At 39.7% G+C, this 21061-nt stretch overlaps 1 protein-coding gene across 6 annotated transcripts in view; it reads right to left on the bottom strand.

The window, feature by feature from the left end:
* The window catches only part of ablim3 (actin binding LIM protein family, member 3), a 211988-nt gene that overhangs the window by 153217 nt on the left and 37710 nt on the right, over nucleotides 1–21061 (bottom strand). For 5 of the 6 annotated variants that reach the window (XM_052013535.1, XM_052013537.1, XM_052013538.1 and 2 more), the window contains exon 2: nucleotides 1012–1152. In XM_052013535.1, coding sequence (XP_051869495.1) covers nucleotides 1012–1152 — 141 coding nt within the window. The remainder of the gene's footprint in view (nucleotides 1–1011; nucleotides 1153–21061) is intronic. The other variant, XM_052013536.1, reaches the window with a different exon arrangement.

Below are 21061 nucleotides of genomic sequence, written 5' to 3'. Positions count from 1 at the left end.
GTCTACTGGCCAACTGACACCTAAAGCCTTTGTGATTTGTCATAGTGTCATACAGCACAGAAACAAGCCCTCAAGCCCACTGTGTCCATGCCAACCAAGTAATTATTTATACAAATCTCATTTACCAGCATTCGGTCATAGCCCTCTATGTGTTAGCGATTCAGGCATTCATCTAGATACTTTGCTTTGTTTAATTTGATGACCCATAGTTTATGATTCAACTAAATCACTTGCAACCTTAATATAAACTTCTATCAAATGATCACTCTTTCCTCAAGTTCCCATTACCCTTTTCATTTGACAATAATAGATAATAGCCCATTCCTTAGCCGGTTCATCAACATACTGATCATGAAGACCATTTAATATATGGTCTATGAATTCATTCTCCATATTATTGCTGCTTAATTGGTCCACAAGGAATCATTGGATGGTAAATTTATGGAGGCAAGGGGATGTTTCTCACCTTGTCTACCAGTGGTAGACACTCTTGCCACAAATGGAGTGCCTGAATTGAAGAGGGAGATATACTTCAATGCAGGACACTATGTTCCCCATAACAAAAATTAAGGGTGGGTCCTTTTGGAACCCCTTTCTATAATTTGGTTGAATTACCTTAAAAAAATCCTTTTTGTGGGTCCAAACAACTTCTGTTTCAGCCTTGTAACAGGCCTATACACATGAACTCCCTATCTATTCCTATACCTTTGTCCCATATAACTGGATAAAATTATGCCTTTTCCAAAGTAATCATGGCATGTCATGGCACGTTGGTGTCTACCAAATCCATGTCTTGAATTAATCTGCAGTAATTCTGCAGAATTTCCATTGGAATAAACAGAGGGAATATGTAGAAAGGACCATAAGTTTGTGACCAATCAGATATAGAATGTTTTAGTCGAAAGGGAATTCTTCAAAAACAAAAGTACCTGGAACAAAAACAGGTTTGTTTTTAACAGTAATGAAGATGACTTGCTTTGTGGAATCTTCGAAAAGATAAAAGGCACTTACATTGGCAGGTAAAACATTTGACGTGGAAGTGGTTATTGTGTACCCGCACCACCTCTCCTTTGCATACTCCGCCACATCTATAGCAGCGGATACTTGCAGGCTCACCTCCATGGCTGTATGAATTCTGCTGATAGGGTACTGCTGAAACAAAACAAATAAATTCTGGTTAAGAACAGTCTCCCTACAGTATCTTCATTAGTTTAAATGCTGCAAATGTAGCAGCTTCATTATCTCTCACACCAATGGCCTCAATGATCCTTGATAATGATGTATTTCACCTTTTTGTTATCTGAGGGAAAAAAATAGTTAAATTTAACCAATTAAGGATTGCCAATGTGCAGAGCATGAAATCAGATATGATTTGGTCATTGAGTAGATAGTGGCAGGGGAGGCAAGTACCAGTCGCTTTGCCTGTGAGGGAGGGAAAACAAAAGTCATGCAACCTGAGCTGTTACAATGCAATTTAGTTCACCTGTTACACTGTATACTGAGCCATGGGTCCAGGTCCCTACTTCTAATCTTAAATGGGGATTAACAGTGTCTCAGTAACTCTAATATCAGCACTGGAGGTGAATATATTTACTACTTAAGAATTTGCAGTCTTTTTTCCCTCTACTGTGAATGTGTAATACTATGATCGCCTGAGAAAAATATAACTGAATATATTGCTTTTAAAACAAGCAAACAAAATTGGCTTCAAACAACATAAATATCAAAGATCCCAGAACATGCTAAGGCTGAACAATCCTTTAAAGAATTTACCAGATTCATGGTATCTGGTTCTCATTGTAATACCTGGGTAACAAAGTGTCATAAAGATCAAGAGTCTTGATGTTGTTTGATTTATCACCGTTTCTTATAATATTCCTGATGACAGCAAATGTTATTAGATGCACTGAACATAAAAACAATGTGAAGATGCTTGGAAATTGTAAACTAATGTGTATTACTGGAGAAAAATAACCCTTTCCAGTTCAATATTCGAAATTTTCAAGAATTGATGTGATGTTGTCTGATAAATCCAGCTGTAGAAATGTAGGTTAATTCCAGGCCAGGACTGCACCTGATTGTTCTTACTGTGAATTGAGGGAAAAGGACTGCAAGAAATCTCATCCACTTCAAAGGTCTAACAGCTGCAGAATCAGGGCAATGTTGTTTCAATAGAGCTCATGTTCTTGCACTTGTTGGGAGAGCACCCGGAATCCTTAAATTATTGCCCTCCTGCAATCTTCACCTGTTCTCTTAGTTCAGTGCTGCCAACACTTCAAGGTTATCTGTGAACGTTTAGGGATTAAAGATTAATCCCTTTGATACCGCGGGGTAAAATAACAAGAGTAATTTTGTTGATTAGATACGGAAATATTGATAATGAGAAAAATGATCAATTAGGTGAGACATCTGGAATCAGGATGCAAAATGATAAAAGCTCTGGAAACACGTCCAACCAGAGATGGCAATGTTATAATGGATAGGTGGCAAGGGCTCATGTAAAAATTTATTAGGATGCCTTTTGATACGGTAACAGGGTCCTGATGTTTGTGGACTTAACAAGAAGTGTCCTGGCACGAAATATCCACTTTTCTTCTGCAAGTCTACTCTGGCAAAGAAGTCGATCAGTGCCAGAGGAGATCAGAAACATAATATTAAAAATTGTTACTTTTTCCTTTTTGGACCATGCCATACAAGGAATGCTTAGACCTACCATGCTGTAAGCTCACCTCCCCCTACCTATCAAAAATTTCTCCACAAATTGCCCCAGTACCAATCCAATAGTTTCAGCAGAGGGCTTTCAGTACAACTCTCAGCTAACTTCCTACCCGCTGAGATTTAAGACCCATGAATTAAAATATTATTTTTGTTGCAGAGCGTAGATTATGCACAAAGATCAAAGTTCACTCACAGCTAAATTCTTAGATGTACCCCACCTTCCCAATGGAAATCAAGGGCAGTTAGTTTTATTCACACCTAAATGTTTTGGGGTCTCAGTTGTTTAACTCTAAATAGTACTTCCAATTGCAGCATTTACCAGTGATGACCTGAATTGGCTGGAAACTGTAGGAACATCACTTTTCCCAATCATGAAATGTTGCAGGAAAATTCTCAATAATGCATCTCTCATTAGAAATCCTGATGGCAACAACAGACATAGTTATCTTATGTTCACTATTTCTTTTCACTTCTTGCTGTTTTCCATTGTCATACTACCAATATCTCATAATTGTTGTTGACTACCCCAAAACTAATTCAAAACTGCCATTCTGATCTGATATGAGCTCAAAATTAATTACAGAAGTTGATTGAACTACACGACTGTGGGACTTTGCACTTCAAAGAATTGCTATGTTATACAGTGATGAGATCCAGAAGCCACTCAAGCTGTGGGGCACACTGGCCACACCCAAGATGACCACTGGTCAGAAGAACTCCAGAGATGCCAAGAAATCAAGGCTCACACCAGGATTAACAGGTACAGCTCCAACATGGAGAATAATTAATTGGTAGCCACTGATCCATCCACTGGGAAGGTGAATGAAGATATGCCCGGGAAAGAAAGCATGGTGAAGATAAACAATTCTCTAAAGGAAGCAAAGGCAGTAATGACTGTATAGACAGTGGACTCATCGTCATTAGCACAACTAGCTTGGTCCCATTCATCTGAATGAAGTCACAGTCTTCACTTAAAAGCTAAGCAACACACAAGGAGCTGGAGGAACTCAGCAGATCTATAGATGGAAGTGGACAGTCGATGTTTCGGTTTGAGACCCTTCATCTGGACTGGAGAGAAAGAGGGGAGATAGCCAATATAAAAAGGTGGGGGAGAAGGGGTGGAGCAAGAGCTGGTGGGTGTCAGGTAGATCCAGGTGAGTGGCAGGGGGGCGTGATAGGCAGATGGGTGAGGGAGGAGAGTAGGAAATGATGTAAGAAGCTGGGGGATGAGAGACGGAGGTGACAAAGGGCTGAAGGAGATGGAATCTGATAGGAGAGGACGGTGAAACATGGAATAAAGGGAAAGAGGTGAGGAGGGGAACTGGAGGGATCAAGAGGACGGGGGAGGGGAAAGAGATAGGGTGATGGGGCCAGTTGGATCAGAAGAGAAAAAGGGGGAAGGGGCAGAGGGGAGCAGTTACCAGAAGTTAGAGAATTTGATGTTCATGCTGTCAGGTTGGAGACTAGATGGAATATGAGGTGCTGTTCCTCTATTCTGCATCTAGCTAGATTTCCAGCACCTATAGTCTCTTGTGTCTCCACTTAAAAGGTAAGCTTTTGCTTATACATTTCAAGGTATATTTATGTTTTTGATTTATCAACAGCAGTTTAATGTGTTTTTAAATTCATTAAAGAAAATCTCTTCACAACAGTTTCTGATGATCAGAGACATTTGGAAACTGTCAAAAGGTCTTTGATGGGGTGAACTCCCGAAAAATCACCTGTGCTTGTGGGCGGGACTCTAGTTCCTATTACCTGTAGCCTGGTAGCCTCCTCAGCCTCCACTTCAAGGAAGTGTCGCAGTGACCATGCTGGGAATGTTTTGGGAGCCCACAGCTGTAAAATTTTAGTGCAGCCACGGGGTTAGCACAGGTAGCGACCGCAAGATGTGGATCTGGGTCAGGGCAATCCAGCCCATTGTTGTTTAGTTTACAAATGGGAATCTTTAATGAAGGATGTTTCACTGTCATTTCTGTCTAGTCTGAGTAATAGCACTTGCAGCAACATTAAAGAAACCAACATACACAACACTTATACAGTGGCATGCAAAAGTTTGGGCACCCCGGTCAAAATTTCTGTTACTGTGAATAGCTAAACGAGTAAAAGATGACCTGATTTCCAAAAGGCATAAAGTTAAAGATGACACATTTCTTTAATATTTGAAGTAAGATTACTTTTTTATTTCCATCTTTTACAGTTTCAAAATAACAAAAAAGGAAAAGGGCCCGAAGCAAAAGTTTGGGCACCCTGCATGGTCAATACTTGGTAACACCCCCTTTGGCAAGTATCACAGCTTGGAAATACTTTCTGTAGCCAGCTAAGAGTCTTTCAATTCTTGCTTGGGAGATTTTCGCCCATTCTTCCTTGTAAAAGGCTTCTAGTTCTGTGAGATTCTTAAGCCGTCTTGCATGCACTGCTCTTTTGAGGTCTGTCCACAGATTTTCAATGATGTTTAGGTCGGGGGACTGTGAGGGCCATGGCAAAACCTTCAGCTTGTGCCTCTTGAGGTAGTCCATTGTGGATTTTGAGGTGTCACTATCCTGTTGTAGAAGCCATCCTCTTTTCATCTTCAGCTTTTTTTTTACAGACGGTGTGATGTTTGCTTCCAGAATTTGCTGGTATTTAATTGAATTCATTCTTCCCTCTACCAGTGAAATGTTCCCCGAGCCACTGGCTGCAACACAAGCCCAAAGCATGATCGATCCACCCCCGTGCTTAACAGTTGGAGAGGTGTTCTTTTCATGAAATTCTGCACCCCTTTTTTCTCCAAACATACCTCTGCTGATTGCGGCCAAAAAGTTCTATTTTAACTTCATCAGTCCACAGGACTTGTTTCCAAAATGCATCAGGCTTGTTTAGATGGTCCTTTGCAAACTTCTGATGCTGAATTTTGTGGTGAGGATGCAGGAAAGTTTGGAGAACATAAGAATCTGAGTAAGGAAATCCAGAGAAGTATGGGGTTTTCAGCTTTAGGTGAAGGCTACCAAGAAGGAAATTAATACAGATATATAAAATAATAAGTGACTGTGAGAAACAGATCTTGATTACTAATACAATCTAAAATATGTGTTTGGGGCAAGGTTGCACAGGATTAAACTAGAAAAAGACAAAAAATGTACCTTATGTCAGGAAGTTCTTTACAAAAAATTATCAATTTATGTGAGAATGACTGATGGAACCAAGAGACAACCCAAATGATACAAAACAAGAGCAAGATAATGCAAAATCTAATGTAAAAGCAGACAATACTGGAAATACTTAGCAGGCAGGCAGTTTTATAAATAAAAGGTTAAAATTTCAAGTAAAACTTTACATCAGAACAATGGTGTAATGCGCATCGGAGGAATTATTGTAGATAGATGTTCGAGATATTCTCAGTCTGTATCAATCATGCCAACTAGTTTACACCACGGCAAATTTAAAAGCTCAAATATTAGGAGTCACCAGTTACACCAGCAGGGTTTAATCGTGTTCTTCATTAATTAGCCTAGCACTTACACATTTAGGTTTTTGATTACTTTTACAAGACAAGCATCAGGGCAACTGAGTTATAAGTGAAAAGGGAAAACAAATAGGTATCAACTTAACCAATCTGTTTAAAGGAATATGAATTAACTGTGCAAGCACGAAGAAAAATAGAAACAAGATTCAATTTTACAATTTTAAAATTCCATACAATTAAAATTGAAAGGAATGAGATTCCAGTTATAAAAGATAACTTTTCAGTGCCAAAGAAGTTAACTGCCAATAATTAACACATGCCACATCATTAAAAATGTTTAAGTCTGATTGCGAAATGTTTTAACTTTCTTTGGCGTTCAGTTCATATCTCCTGTGCATTATAATTGCAAGGTAAATAGCAGATGCCATCTTGTGAAGCTAACAATGGAATGGTAAAATCTAGGTGGCAGTTTACGGATTTTTGAGTTTAACAGTTCTCTGCTTGCCTGACATCGCTGTCCCATTACTCTCCTCCATTATTTTCACAGCAAACTGTGGCTCATCATGTTTGAGAGCAAAGTGAGTTCTTGGAGAATTCTCAGTAATTGCACTCCTACAATGTTTTAATGTAATCAGAAATAAGTATGTTAGTCCATCAACTTTAACTTTTCCTGTTGTACACACTACCATCTCTAATTAATGCAGTAGAACATTCCTCAGTGTACTAATCAGGGCATTGGCTTAACAATGAATTATTCACGATAGTCATTACAAATTTATTGCAGGACAAACAGGATGACATCTCCTGCAGTCAGAGTAATTGTGGTGTTTTCTAATTTTAAAATGTAATTCTTTCTTGTAGCAAGAGTAATGAACATTCTGTTTACTCACTAAATGTGAGAAAATATCACCATTGGGAAAACTTAATTTACACTGTGACTGAAAATTTGTATTTGTGGCTTTTGTTAAAATTGCAGAGTTCCTTGAATGGTGAAAGGGCATCGCACAAGTACAAAACCATATATTCAAAAACAATGTCGAATATTTTGCTGCATGTCGCATTATGACGAATATCTGAAATGATGCAAACACACAATGGAAGTGTGTAGTATTTGGAAATGATTTTCCTTTGACAGATATAAAGACCTGATGGTTTCTCTAAGAGATACGAGAGATATCTTTTATTAGTCACGTACATCAAAACACATAGTGAAATGCATCTTTTTGCATCGAGTGCTCTGGGGGCAGCCTGCAAGTGTCGCCACTCCTCCGGTGCCAACATAGCTTGCCCACAACTTCCTAACCCGTACATCTTTGGAATGTGGGAGGAAACTGGAGCATCCAGAGGAAACCCACGCAGACAGGGGAGAATGTACAAACTCCTACATGCAGTGGCTGGAATTGAACCCGGGCCGCTGGTGCTGTAATAGCGTTACACTAACCGCTACACTACCGTGCCTGCCCCAATTCTCTAACATTATTAATAACTGATAATAATTCTCTAACCTTATTAAAAAGTATTAATACCTATTGAAAGATTCCTGGAGTATCAAAATACTGACTGAAAATACTTATAATCATATAGATGGCTGAAGCAATTTCTCAGAAGTGATTACCATGGTGTTGGGTGGAAGCAGGGTTATCAGGCAACAGAAAAAGAGGAAGCAGCAAGTGAAGGTAATCAGAGGATAAGATTTATGGTGAGGCAGTATAGCTCAGGATAGTAGTTGAGACAGAAAACAACTATGGAAATGAAGAAGCTGGTTAATTCTATTACATCCAACTGTGAGCAATAAGGAATAAGAATTTGTATTGCTGGTAAAGTTACATGCAAAAATTATCTTGTCAACAAAAATCACTAGAGAAACAGTGTCACCTAAAATTAGGCTGCATTTTAAAATGATGTTAAGTACAAAAAAAAGAGTAATTTGTTCATATCTGAACAGCAGAGATTCAAAATTAGTTGTGTACCTCAGAAAGTAACAAATATACAATGAGGTTTCATTAACATTAAAGTATATGTTGAAACTTCACTGTTTATAAATTAACAAAGATAACCACTCACTCATTTATAAATTTTATGGAACAACAAAATTTGCACTTTTTTAAGCAATTTCCTCACCCCACAAAACCCAAAGTGCTCTAACAGGAATGAAATACATTTCAAGGATATATTGATGTTGAAGAGAGAAAAAATGTATTTATATATTATCCTTCATTACCTCTGAATGACCTTATCAGTTTAAAGCAAATTAAATACTTCTTGAAGTTGTAATGTAAGTAATATAGCTCCCAACTTGTACATAGCGATCTCACACAAAGAGGAATGTAATAAGGATGAGACAATCTGATTTAGTGATATTGGCTGAGGGGTAAGTATTCGTACTATGCTTTAGTCTTCATCCTCCTCTCATTGCTCCTTCTCTAACTGTGCAAGAAATAATCCACAGCTGAACAAATGAACTGTGTAAGTACTATGATTATTTTACTGTTTGTCACTGTCAAATGAATTTGCCCTGAAGTAAAAGGATGCAAATCAAATAAATGATTCTTTCTGATGAGCGGAAGGGAAATACCCGATCATGGACTCAATCAAGCAACCTCAAGCAGGCAATCAGTCACAAATAAAACTTCCAAAAGGTAATACTCTGCAATAATTTCCTTGACTTACTGAGGTTAAGCTCTGGATCTGTGCATATTTGGCCTGTGCAGTCCTTGGCCACAATTGAAAGTATTTAAAACCCTGAAATCAAAAACTGCAGATGCTGCAAATCTAAAATAAAAACTAAAAGTGCCTGAAACATTCTGCAGGTCAGGCAGCATCTGTGGAAAGAGAATCAGAGTTAACACTTCAGGTCGAAAGTCTTTCTTCAGGATTGGAAAGGAGAGAAAACAAGTTCCCAGTTCAAAGAATTTTCAACCTGAAACATCACTCTGATTCTCTTTCCACAGATATTGCCTGACTGCTGAATATTTCCAGCATCTGCAGTTTTATGATTTTCCACCTAGATTTTCTTTCATTTCATGGTAGAAAAAGCTCAGTCTGAATTTCCACCTTGCACCTCATCAAGGTGTTATCCTAAGTCTAGGCAGTACAGCAGTACACGTGACATTGGATTTTGTATTATTTTCTGCTTCAATGTACAGAATTGCAGAAAAGTTATAGAATGGAAGGAGACCATTTGGCCTGTTAAGTCTGTGCTGGATCTGTAGTATAGCAATCTACCCAGGCACACTCTTCTATCCTTTCCCTACTTCCCTACAAATTCTTTAATTTCAGATATTTATTCAGCTCTCTTTTGATACTGTTTGAATCTGCTCTCCCTGGAGTGCACTCCAGCCCATAATCACTTCTGTGTTTTTTCTAATGTCATTTTTGTTTCTTTTGTAAACCATCTTCATTCTCTGCCCCCAGTTCTCAACCCCTCTGCCAATGAAAACAGCTTCTCCCTATCTCCTCTGTCTGTACCCTTTACGATTTATGATTTTGGACATCAGAATTCCTCACAATCTCCTGTTCCAAGGAAAACAACCTGAGCTGCTCCAGTCTATCTACTAACTAAAATCTCTCTTGGAATTAATTTGGTAATTTTTTTTCATCATCATCCCCAAACCACTCACATCTTTCCTGAAGTGAGAAGCCCAGAACTGGACCAAATACACCAGCTGAGAATGAAGTAGTATTTTATGAAAGTTCATCATTACTTTCTTGCTTACTGTGCCACTTTTTATAAAACCCAGGATCCCGAATGTGTTGTTAACAATTTTCTGTAAATCTGTCCAGCTTTCAACAAACTATGCATTTCAGCCTCCTTATCAAGTGTGTTCTTGTACCCCTTTGAAGATTGTGCTCATGAATCTATATTGTCTCTTCAAAACTTCCTATTTCTCAGATTTCTGTCCATGCTACTATCTTATCTATATCTCCGTAAAGTCTTTTACTATCATCCTTAACAGTTTTAAAATATTTTTTACATTTCCATACTATACATAAGGAGGCCATTTTGGCCCATCGAATCTCTGCCAGCTCACAAAGCAATCCCATTCCCATGCTAATTATCCCTGTAATATTTTCTCCATATATTCCCAGCAACTCCCATCAGATTCTACCATGGTTCGCTATTCCTTTCGATTATATGTCACCTACAGATTTGCAAATTGCGCCCTAAAGTCCATGTCATTAATATATTAAGAAAAGCAGTTCTGGTATTGATGCCTTGAAAACTATACTTCACTCCAGTATAGGAAACAACCATTCACTACCACTCTCTATTTCCTGTTACTTAATCCATCTTCTTTCTGTGCTGCTACACCAACCTTTAGTCCATTGACTTCATATTTAATGACACTCCTCAGTGACACTTTATCAAATGCTTTTGGAAGTCCATATCTGCCACATCAACCACATTTCCCTTCTTGACCCTCTCCACTACTTCATTTAAAAAAAACTCCAGCAAGTTAGTTAGACATGATTTGCCTTTAAACAAATCCATGCTGGCTTTCTCTAATCAATCAACACTTGTCCAAGTGACTGTAATTTCCATTTCTGATTATCTTTTCCAGATCTTTCTTCACCTTTGAGATAAACCGAATGGTCTGTATTTCACAGGTTAAACACTTTTTTAAAACAAGTGTGTAACATTTCCAATATTTCAGTCCTCAAGCTCCTAAATCTAGAAATGCTTGAAAGATTATGGCCACAGCTTCAGTAATTTCCTCACTTCCCTTAGAATCCTAGGATGCATTCCTTATGTTCCAGGTGATCTATCCACTTTAAATGCAGCTGGACTTTCCAGTCCCACCTCTGCATCAATTTCGATCTCAGTTACATCTTCTTTTGAATCCAGCATCATCATCATCCTTCGTGAAGACCACTGTACTCATTTAATACCTGAGCAATAAGTAAATTTCCTTTTTGGTCCTCTTACAACTCTGTTCCTGTTCACATGCCTATAGAATATTTTTGGATTCCCTTTTATATTTTGTAAGGCAGGCATAGTAGTGTAGTGGTTAGCATAACACTATCACAGCGCCAGCGACCCGGGTTCAATTCTGGCCACTGTCTGCGTGGGTTTCCTCTGGGTGCTTCGGTTTCCTCCCACATTCCAAAGACGTACGGGTTAGAAAGTTGTGGGCATGCTATGTTGGCGCCGGAAGTGTGGCGACACTTGTGGGCTGCCCCCAGAACACTATGCAAGGGTGCATTTCACTGTGTGTTTTGATGTACATGTGACTAATAAAGAAATCTTAATCTTTTATTTGCTGCCAGTCTTTTCTCATGTCCTCCCTTTGCCTCTTTCATTTCCTTCTTGACTTTCCTTCTGAACTTCCTTGGAAACAGTCTGGTTCTCCTTTGTGTTAACAACCTGTCATATGCTTTTCTTCTCGATTCTATTTTACTTTTGCTCTTTTTGGTAATCCATAACACTCTGGCTTTAATTTCTCCACTCTTTTCCCTCATGGAAATGTACCTAGACTGCAGCTGAAGCATTTCTACTTTAGAGGCCTCAGATTGTTCAATTACAATTTTGCCTTCCCACATTTGGTTGCAGTTTAACCAGGCCATATTTTTCTTATCCCATTTGAAACTGGCACATCAACAATAGTCTTTTGTTTTTGGACTATACCCTTTTCCACAGATTTTGTAAGTCTTATGATATTATGAACCCATAAACACTAGCTCGTTACCCCTCTTTTGCACTATTTATTTATTTTTGTAACTTATAGTAATTTTTATGTCTTTATGTCTTGCACCGTACTGCTGCTGCAAAACACCAAATTTCACGACAGGTATCAGTGATAATAAACCTGATTTTGATTGCTGCTTCCTGCATGTTCCCCAGCTGAAACTTGTTCCATTTGGCCAGGGAGGGGGGTCCTTGATTTTGTTGGCTGCTTTCCCATGGCAGTGGGAAGTGTAAACAGAGTCATTGGAGGGGAGGCTGGTTAACAGATAATTAGGTAATTAACAGCCATCAATTAACCTTATAACCAGCATATATTTGCATTTTTCAGGAAACTGGAGTAGTTGAGGGAAACCCAACTGGTTACAGAGAGAACAATACCAGAGATCAGAATTGAACCTGGGTAAATAGAGCTGTGAGACAGCGGCACTATCTGAAGTGCCAATGTGCCACCCACTCTGACTGTTTCTTAATACTAAATAGATAGATTTTGTCCTTATTCATTTCAGGACATCCTCTCTCACCAGCACTGTATCGTTCTCCACAGACAATACTAACACTCCTCTTTCTCTGCCCTTCCCTATCTCTCATGAACACCTTGTAACCAGCAATGATTAGGACCTTTTCCCGCCTTTTTTGTTAAACCAGATTTCTCTCATTGGTGTGACTTCCAAATTCTACATGGTTAATTGCTTTTGCACTTTTTGTTCTGCTGCTAATCCTTTTTACAACTTTTGCCTTTGTTTCAATGTTTTCTTCCTGTGCCTATCCCCTTGACAAGTTAGTTTAAACCTCTCCCTCACACACCAGCAGACCTTTCTGTGGGACACTGGTTGCTGTTCCATCGAGGTCCAGTCCATCCAAATTATCTCATTATTTATGGTGTTGAATTTTCATGGTGACTTGAACCAGACTGAGTTCCTTTAAAATATACACTGTTGGTATTAGGTATCTGGTTGATGTATGGTAAGTATCAGTCATTGCCCCATTACATATGTGGCTAAATCATTATCATATTCATATAAACTGCTTTATATATTATCTCATTTTAACTAGTCAGTATGATTCATTCTTACTTTGTGTGTTAATTAAGAACTCAGAGCAGCTTCCAATGGTTTCACCAATAAAAGTATAATAATTATAACCTGGGAGGAAAACTAACACCGAATGTGATTAGCTAAATAGCTGAAAAGGATGGGAAGATCTAGCCTGGGGTTTGCTGCTGTCACTAATGATATGAGGGGCTTTAATCCCCATCATGTTTCAGCACTCTTCCAGTGCACTGCTGGGCACATTTTAAGGAAGATTAAATGTTTAGTTTAAATTTCATGATATTAATTAATAATTTCACTTACATTTTGTAGGTTGTTTCACAGATTGGAAAACTAGAAGCTGCAAGATTTTTTTTTAAGAGTCTGTCCTTATCAAGAACTATGTGAATAATATCTGGTCCTGACAAGAGTAGAGAAAGACACCATTGAAAGAGATCTAAAGAAAGGAATTGGCAGTCAACAAATTGAAAGCACTGACTGTGGATTTCCCAGCTTACTGGGCCCAGTCAAGCTGGCCGTGGCCAGGGGCTCTGCTGGGATCTATGACCCATTATATCTGTTGCATCTGTCACTCTCCTCCTTCACTGGTCTCCAAGTGCTGGAATTCCCCAGCATTATCCTTTCCTGATGTGAAGAGGGATTCTTGACTTGAAGATTTGGAAACAAAAGGCTTAATTCCTTATCTTGCATTCACTTTACTTGATTTTTTAAAAATATTTTATTGTTTCTTTAAAATTAATATTGCTGAAATAATTATTTTTTTCTTATTTGAATGAACATTGATCTTTTTAAGTATCCTCTAAGACAATGGGCTTTGATAGGAAATAAGGCTCTGACCCAGCCCTGCCTCCTTTCAAAGGCTGCCAGGGTATTTCAGGGGGAGGACCTCAGTACCCAACTCTAGGAATGGGAGCTCAGTGGAACCCAAACATCCGTACAAGGTTAGTAAGGCTGTGAGGACAGCATGAGGATCAATTTCTGGTAGTGTGCCAAAGTGAATACAATTCTGACCAATACATTCTAATGTTTTTCCAACTGCGTTTCCTTCAGCTGCACTCCAGAGAGCAGATACAAGCTCAAAAGTGCTGATGGAAACCCACAGCATCAGAGTTGTTGGGTTCTGGATCAGATGATAAGCCAAGGCCCAGTCTGACTTATTGTGAATGTAATAAATCTCCCAGTATTATGATTATGAATAATGAGTTCTCCAGATGTTTAGCCAGTTGGGAACATTGCAAGAATCAGAAATAAATCAGATAGTATTAAAACTGTTAATTGTTACAAGGCTCTATCAGTCTAGGCAATACTGTAATAGGTAAATGACAGGGAAACTCAATAAAAGATGGGGTTAAGAAGTTAGCTGTCAATATCCATCCTAACACAATTTCAAAAATCTTTAACATTCAACTTACTTGTTGGGGAAAGTGACTGAGAAAAGTCTAAATAATTTTTAATCGTTTCATCTCAAAAGTAATGTACTTTTAAATTCCCTTTTTTGGAAGGCAAATCTGTCCATTAAATATTATCCCTTCCAGCAAAGAAGTATATAATTCTTGTATATTTATTATATTCATGCTCCACATTAACATTGTCTCAGAAGTAGACTTCTCACTTTTGAATCAGAAGGTTCTGGGTTCAAGTTCCACTGCAAAAACTTGAGCATATAATCAAGGTTGACACTAGTTCTGTTCTGAAGTAATGTACTGTCAGTTATTCCAGCAAATTAAATTAGGCTGTGTCTGTCCTCTCATGTGGATCATAAAAGATTTCTTAGTGCTGCTTTGAGAAAAGCATCCAGTATCCAATGAGAATAAAAATCTCCAGTATCCTAGCAAACATTTGTCTAAATTGGATCAAGGATTAGAGAGATTATCTGGTCAATTATTTCACTGCTGTTTGTAGGACCAGTCCTTGCACATTTCCTACATCCTGCAATAGCTTTTTTTTAAATTACAAGATAAGCATTATTCATAATAAGAAAAAAAATATATACAAGAATAAACAGTGCAAAACCTTTACATTCGTGGATTTTTAAAAAATTTACTGCATGGTAACAGGCCCTTCTGGCCCAATGAGTCCGCGCCGCCCATTTTAAACCCAAATTAACCTACCCGTACGTCTTTGCAACGTGGGAGGAAACCGGAGCACCCGGAGGAAACCCACGCAGACATGGGAGAACGTACAAACTCCTTACAGACAGCGACGGGAATCAAACCTGATCGCTGGATAATGCAGTCAGTAGCGTTAATTTATTTTTTTTCAAACCCATAGCACCATTGCCACTCATGTGGCTCCCTGGGGTGATACACCAATACAATACTTAAGGGGCTTCCCCATCCGACCCAGCCCCTCTGTGTCCAGTAGCGGAAGGACACTAGACTGTGATCTTTGCATTAGCTGCACCAAGCTTCAGTGCATCCCTCAGCACGTACTCCAGCAGCCTGGATTGTGCCAGTCGGCAGCATTTCCCTCCGGACATCTCACAGTGCTGGCAGACCAACAAGTTTCGGGCAGACCAAAGGGCGTCTTTCACTGAGTTGATGATCTGCCAGCAGCAGTTGATGTACATCTTAGTGTGTGTCCCTGGGAACAGCCCGTAGATCAGAGAGTCCTGTGTTAGGCAGCTGCTCGGGATGAACCGTGACAAGGATCCTTGCATCTTTCTCCACACCCTCTTTGCGAACCCACAGCCTGCAAAGAGGTGGGCGACCATCTTGTCCCCAGCACAGTTATCCCGGGGGCAGTGCGCGTTGGGAGTGATGTTCTGAACGTACAGGAAGGATCTGACTGGGAGGGCCCCTCTCACAGCCAGCCAGGCAAGGTCTTAGTGCTTGATGGTGAGTTCTGGTGATGAGGCATCCCACCATATCCATCGAGTCCTTCTCCTGCAGCACCTGCAGGACATTCTGTGCTGACCACTGCCTGATGGACTTATGGTCAAAGGTGTTGGTCTGGAAGAACTTTTCCACAAAGGACAGGTAGTGCGGCAACGTCCAGCTGACTGGGACGTTGCATGGCAACGGAGCCAGGCCCATCCTTAGCAACACCGGGGACAGGTAGAACCTTGGCACGTGGTAACACTTGGTGCCCATGTGCTTTGGTTCCACACACAGCCTGATGCAGCCACACACGAATGTGGTCATCAGGATGAGGGTGACATTGGGTACACTTCTGGCCCCGTTGTCCAGGGATTTGTGCATCGCGGCCCATCAGACTCACTCCATCTTGTATCCCCAGATGAACTGGAAGACGGCATAGGTGATTTCCAAGCCAGAGGAGCAGGGGACAGGCCACACCTGCGCCAAGTACACAGCCCTGAGGGTACCTCACACCTGATGACCAAGTTCTTCCCAGTTATTGAGAGGGAGTGCCATTCCTACAGTCCCGATTTCTGTTTGACCTTCCCGATCTACTCCAGCCAATTCTTGTTACACACCTCAGTCCATCCAAAAGTTTTTTTTTGTTGCCTACCTTCAGAATATTGCTACAGGAGCAGGCCATTTAATGCCTCCTCCCCACCCTCCTATTTAATATCGTAGCTAATCCTTTACCTCATCTATATTCCAGCCTTATCCCTTGATTCCCTTAGTACCTGAAAATCTATCAGCCTCAGTCTTGAATATGCACAATAACTGCACACCCATTGCAATTTGGGATGGGGATTTGAAGAATTAACAACTCTCTGCCTTTTGATAAAATGTCCCTGCATCTCATTGTCAAATGACCAACCCCACCTCTTGAAATCAAGGATCCTCATTTGAGACTCTCCAGCATGAGGAAATAACCTTTTCAAATAAATCAAGTGTTTAATTGGTGTGAAGCACTTTGGGGCATCTTGACATTTTTAAAGCTGTCACAAATGTCTAAGTTCTTTATTTGGCTGAAATACCATAGGGAAGCAAACCAAGTGAAAAAAAAACATTTTTAACCATTACTTTTAGCTCAGAATAATAGATTAATTCAATGAAACTTATTATTATATCTGTAATTAGAAACCTTTACATGTAATGAAAGGCTTCACTGGTACAAGTAAATCTCTTAGCTGGCACCATAATCAGTGGAGGCGCTGAGTTCACAATAAGATAAGATTACACTTTTAACCTTATACTTGCAGAATAAATGCACCAAGAAAAGCGAAGCCTGGGATTAAGTATATATTTCTATATTTTTCTTCCCAAGGCTGAAATTTGAATATGTTAGCTGAATTCTCAAAACTTTCCTTTACTCACTTGAACAGGGACACAGACAATGCTGCATTAACCCAGATACTGAGAGTATGTTAAACTCAATTTTAACATAGTGTTGAGATTGAACATCACAGTTCTTAATCTGCAACAAATTATTTAATGATTGAATTTGCAATGCAAGTACCTGCAACACTTTGCTGTAGGCCTGCTCCAAATCCAGAAGCATCCAGGTAAAATACCAGAACAGGTCCAATGCTGGCCATTTACCATCAATGTGTATATGTCACACAATGTCCTGATAACCAAAAGTTGGCTAAATCCAATCTGGATAATTACCACCTCATGTGCATATTCTGAAACATCAGCAGAGTGACAGAAGCCGTTGTTGATAATGCTATCAAGTGGCACCTATTCAACAATAACTTGTTCACCAATTCTGAGTCTGGATTCCAGCCGGACAACTCAGCTCTGGTCCTCATTGTGGAATGGCACAAAATGGCTGTATTCCAAGGTGAGGTTACAGACCTTGAAATAAGGCAGTAAAGAGCTAAAGTATCAAAAACCTGATTATTTTCAATTCTTCAACAATGACTTCAGATCAGAAGTGGCAGTGTTTCATGATAACTGAATTGTGTTCTGTTTCAATCAGAATTCCTGGAATAAAGAGACAGTCCATGCCCATCAGAAGCAAGACCAGGAAATTACTTGAGACAAAGCTGATAGGTGGCAAGTAAAATCTGTGCCACGCATACTGGGCGGGGGCTATCTCCAACGAGAGGAAGCCTAACCACTTAGAGTATTACTATTAACAACATCCATTGACCAGACTCTTAACTGGAGTAGATACAAAATACTCTTGTTGCAAGAGCTGGTCAGAGGAACTGACCAGGTCTTGACTCCACCATACTCTCCACATGCCTAGATGTATGCAACTGTAATAGCATCCAAGAAGCTTAATATTATCCAGGATAAGGGAAGCTTTGGACCAACACCTTAAACATCCACTGCCTCCAGCATTAGATGACAGTGACCACAGTGTGCACCATCGATCAAAGACACCAGAGTGGTGCACTACAGCAACTATTCAACACCACCTTCCAAATTCACAATGTCTATCATATGCCACCAACAGGTTTCCCTCTAGGCCACTCACCATTTTAATTTTGAAATATCTTGCCATTTCTTCAACATCCCTGTCAAAATCCTGGAACTTGCTCATCTGCAACACAATCGGAGTATTTATACTGTGGACTGTGATGGTCCGTGAGGCCAGCTCACGAACGAACACCTTCTCAAGGGGCAATTAGAAATGGGTGATAAAGGAAACTATTACCTTTTTCACATCCCATAACCTGATACAGAAAAGTCCTGCTCTACCCAAAGAGCGAGTTCTTTATGTTCTATGGGCACACTTCACTGCCTTGTTTTGGAGTGAGGGATAGGTGTCTCTAGGAAGTGATCTAGTGATGTGGTCTGGCCACCCTCAATGGTCCAAGACATTTATAACTCTGTTGGATGCTTTTCAAAGATGAAGTTTGCTGCTGGATGTGTATCAATCACCAACATATCATGTGATTCATCAAAAATATATCTACAATTCTGAGGGGGGGAAGAACTATAGGAAAAATTTGTGTAGACTGTATCATTTTCTCGTAGTGACATACTGAATATTTCTTTTGGGTTAAATGACCCACATTGTGCATGAAGAAGTGCTTGGAAAATGCTTTTGTTTAATTATCTGGACATGAATCTTGAATCAGTTTTGCTGCCCTCACCATCACATGACATCATAGCTCCAGCTCCAGATTCTGAATTACATCACAGAGTGACCCTCACTTCAAATTAGTTTTTTTGAGATAAAACAGTTACAGCTGTCCCAAGATTGTGATGGCACTAATGAACAAATGCCAATCCGGTTCTCTTCAGTTTGCTGAATAGAACCTGAAGCTTAAAGTTATTCATTAGAATGGGCTGAATCATGGCTTGCCATAGTAATTCCAAAGAGATCAGCAGCTCTCAGGTAAGTAAGATCCCAACCTGTGTGGATCCTTTTAAGCTTGGGACATGCTGAGTGATAGATGTCAATGCAGATGTCATTCTGCTACTTCATTGGAATACCAGGTGGTCCATTCATTTGAAAATGGATTCCCATCCTCAAACTCAGCGATAAAAGTGACTTGTTACTTATTACTTGGTTTTATGAATGTTTCAACCATTTCTTAGTGTTTAAATGTATTTTATTTTTTTATTTAAGAATATTGTTATATTTATCCATTAACTTACAGCAATTATATGGTTTGTTTAATGATAATTAACATCAAATGCACCTAAACACTGTTAAAATAGCCTTGAAAGTTCTAACAAGAGACAAAGATTTGCCCAAATCAATAGTCCAGTAGCACTAAGACAGCAAATATTGTGCCTTGTCTTGTCATCCATGGAATCTCAGTGTGTATGACCCCTAATAGGGAAAGATATTGTGAAGGCATGATTTTACCTTATTGACCCACATGGCAATCAACACTCACTCATGTGGACTTGATGTCAGCAAGAAGCAAAAAATTATTGTAATTAATGATCATTTCAAACTTTGGCAGTTCTAATTCATGGCTTTCTTATCACAGAATCTTCAAGCATCCCACAACGACAGTCCAAGAGGAGGATGAAAACTATTCAGAGGAGATCAAGGGGCTCCCTTGGGGCACAAACACACCACTCATGCAGCCTATGCACCAGTTCAGTTACTCACATTTTCATGAGTCTGGTAAGGCTGATACAGTAATTGCTCAGGGCCTTGGTGGTGCTGAATTGGCAGATTTTCCAGACTACTGGATGTTATGAATTAATACCTCAACAGTTCTTTAATTCACTTTGTTTAGATATTACACAGTATAATAATAAATTATCCAGTGAACCACCTTATTGGAAAGGGAGTATGGCAAACCATTGGGACGTTCAACTAGCAGATTATCAGAATTTTACTGTATAACTCAGAAAGAGCATATGGCGGAGGCAGGTACAACAGCTCAATGTTTGTGTCAGACAATGCGGGATGTTCAAACTCTGCTCAGCTGGATGCGATGTTGGTTGTCTGTGGCTATCTTTGAACAAGACTTTTTTTTACAGCAAGCAGCAAAGAATGTGTGATTTATTTGTAGGTGACCCTGCCACACTGTTCACATCCTTAGGGAAATTGGAGAAGTCCACCTGGAAGATGAGTGACACGATCTTGCAGCTGGTTGTGATGATATTGTTGAACATACAAAGAGTTGACCCTTGCCTGGCAATTAAGCAAGGGTCCTCAAGAAGGGTTTGCACACCATGAATGTCGCTATATATAAGTTACAGAAACACTAATCCTGGCTGTTTATTGCCTTAATAACATATAGAAAAGTGTTCTCCAGCTTATTACTACCAGGAAAAGGCAGATTGGCATGTAAGAGATGGTTGCAAGAGACAGCATGAAAATGAGGGCTTGGATCAAAGAATCTCCACAGCTAGCTGATGCCCCTCTCTCAGTCAATACCACATAGGCTGCCTCATGCTTTGACTGCCGTGTCTTCTCCTGCACAGCTGCAGAATTGTCTCTAGCAGGGTCACCACAGGCTTTCAAGAACATGGGCAAAAAGCAACTCAACTCGGAACAAGAATCGGGGTTGGAGCCTCATATGTTGCACCATGGAGAAAAGCCAGGAGCAGGAAAGATTTGTAGTTACAGTGGGGATGCACACAGATGGGTTACAATGGTAAATTAATATTCCTGACCCACAGAAATATTTTTTACTTCTACCGCTTTACGATTTGGTTCGTTTTTGATTACTGCATGGTGGGTGGTCTTTCAAGTGATAAATGATCAGGCAGAAATTGGCACCATGCAGTAGGTTCAGTGAGAGGGAGGTCTGGCTTTTTGAGCACTGCTCTGTATCAGAGGAAAGGGAGTGACGCGAGTTTTGCATGCGGATGTCAGAAATGAATCTGG

Source organism: Pristis pectinata, chromosome 4 (genome assembly GCF_009764475.1).
Source record: "Pristis pectinata isolate sPriPec2 chromosome 4, sPriPec2.1.pri, whole genome shotgun sequence".
Taxonomy (NCBI): domain Eukaryota; kingdom Metazoa; phylum Chordata; class Chondrichthyes; order Rhinopristiformes; family Pristidae; genus Pristis; species Pristis pectinata.
This window is presented reverse-complemented; position numbering and strand designations above follow the sequence as displayed.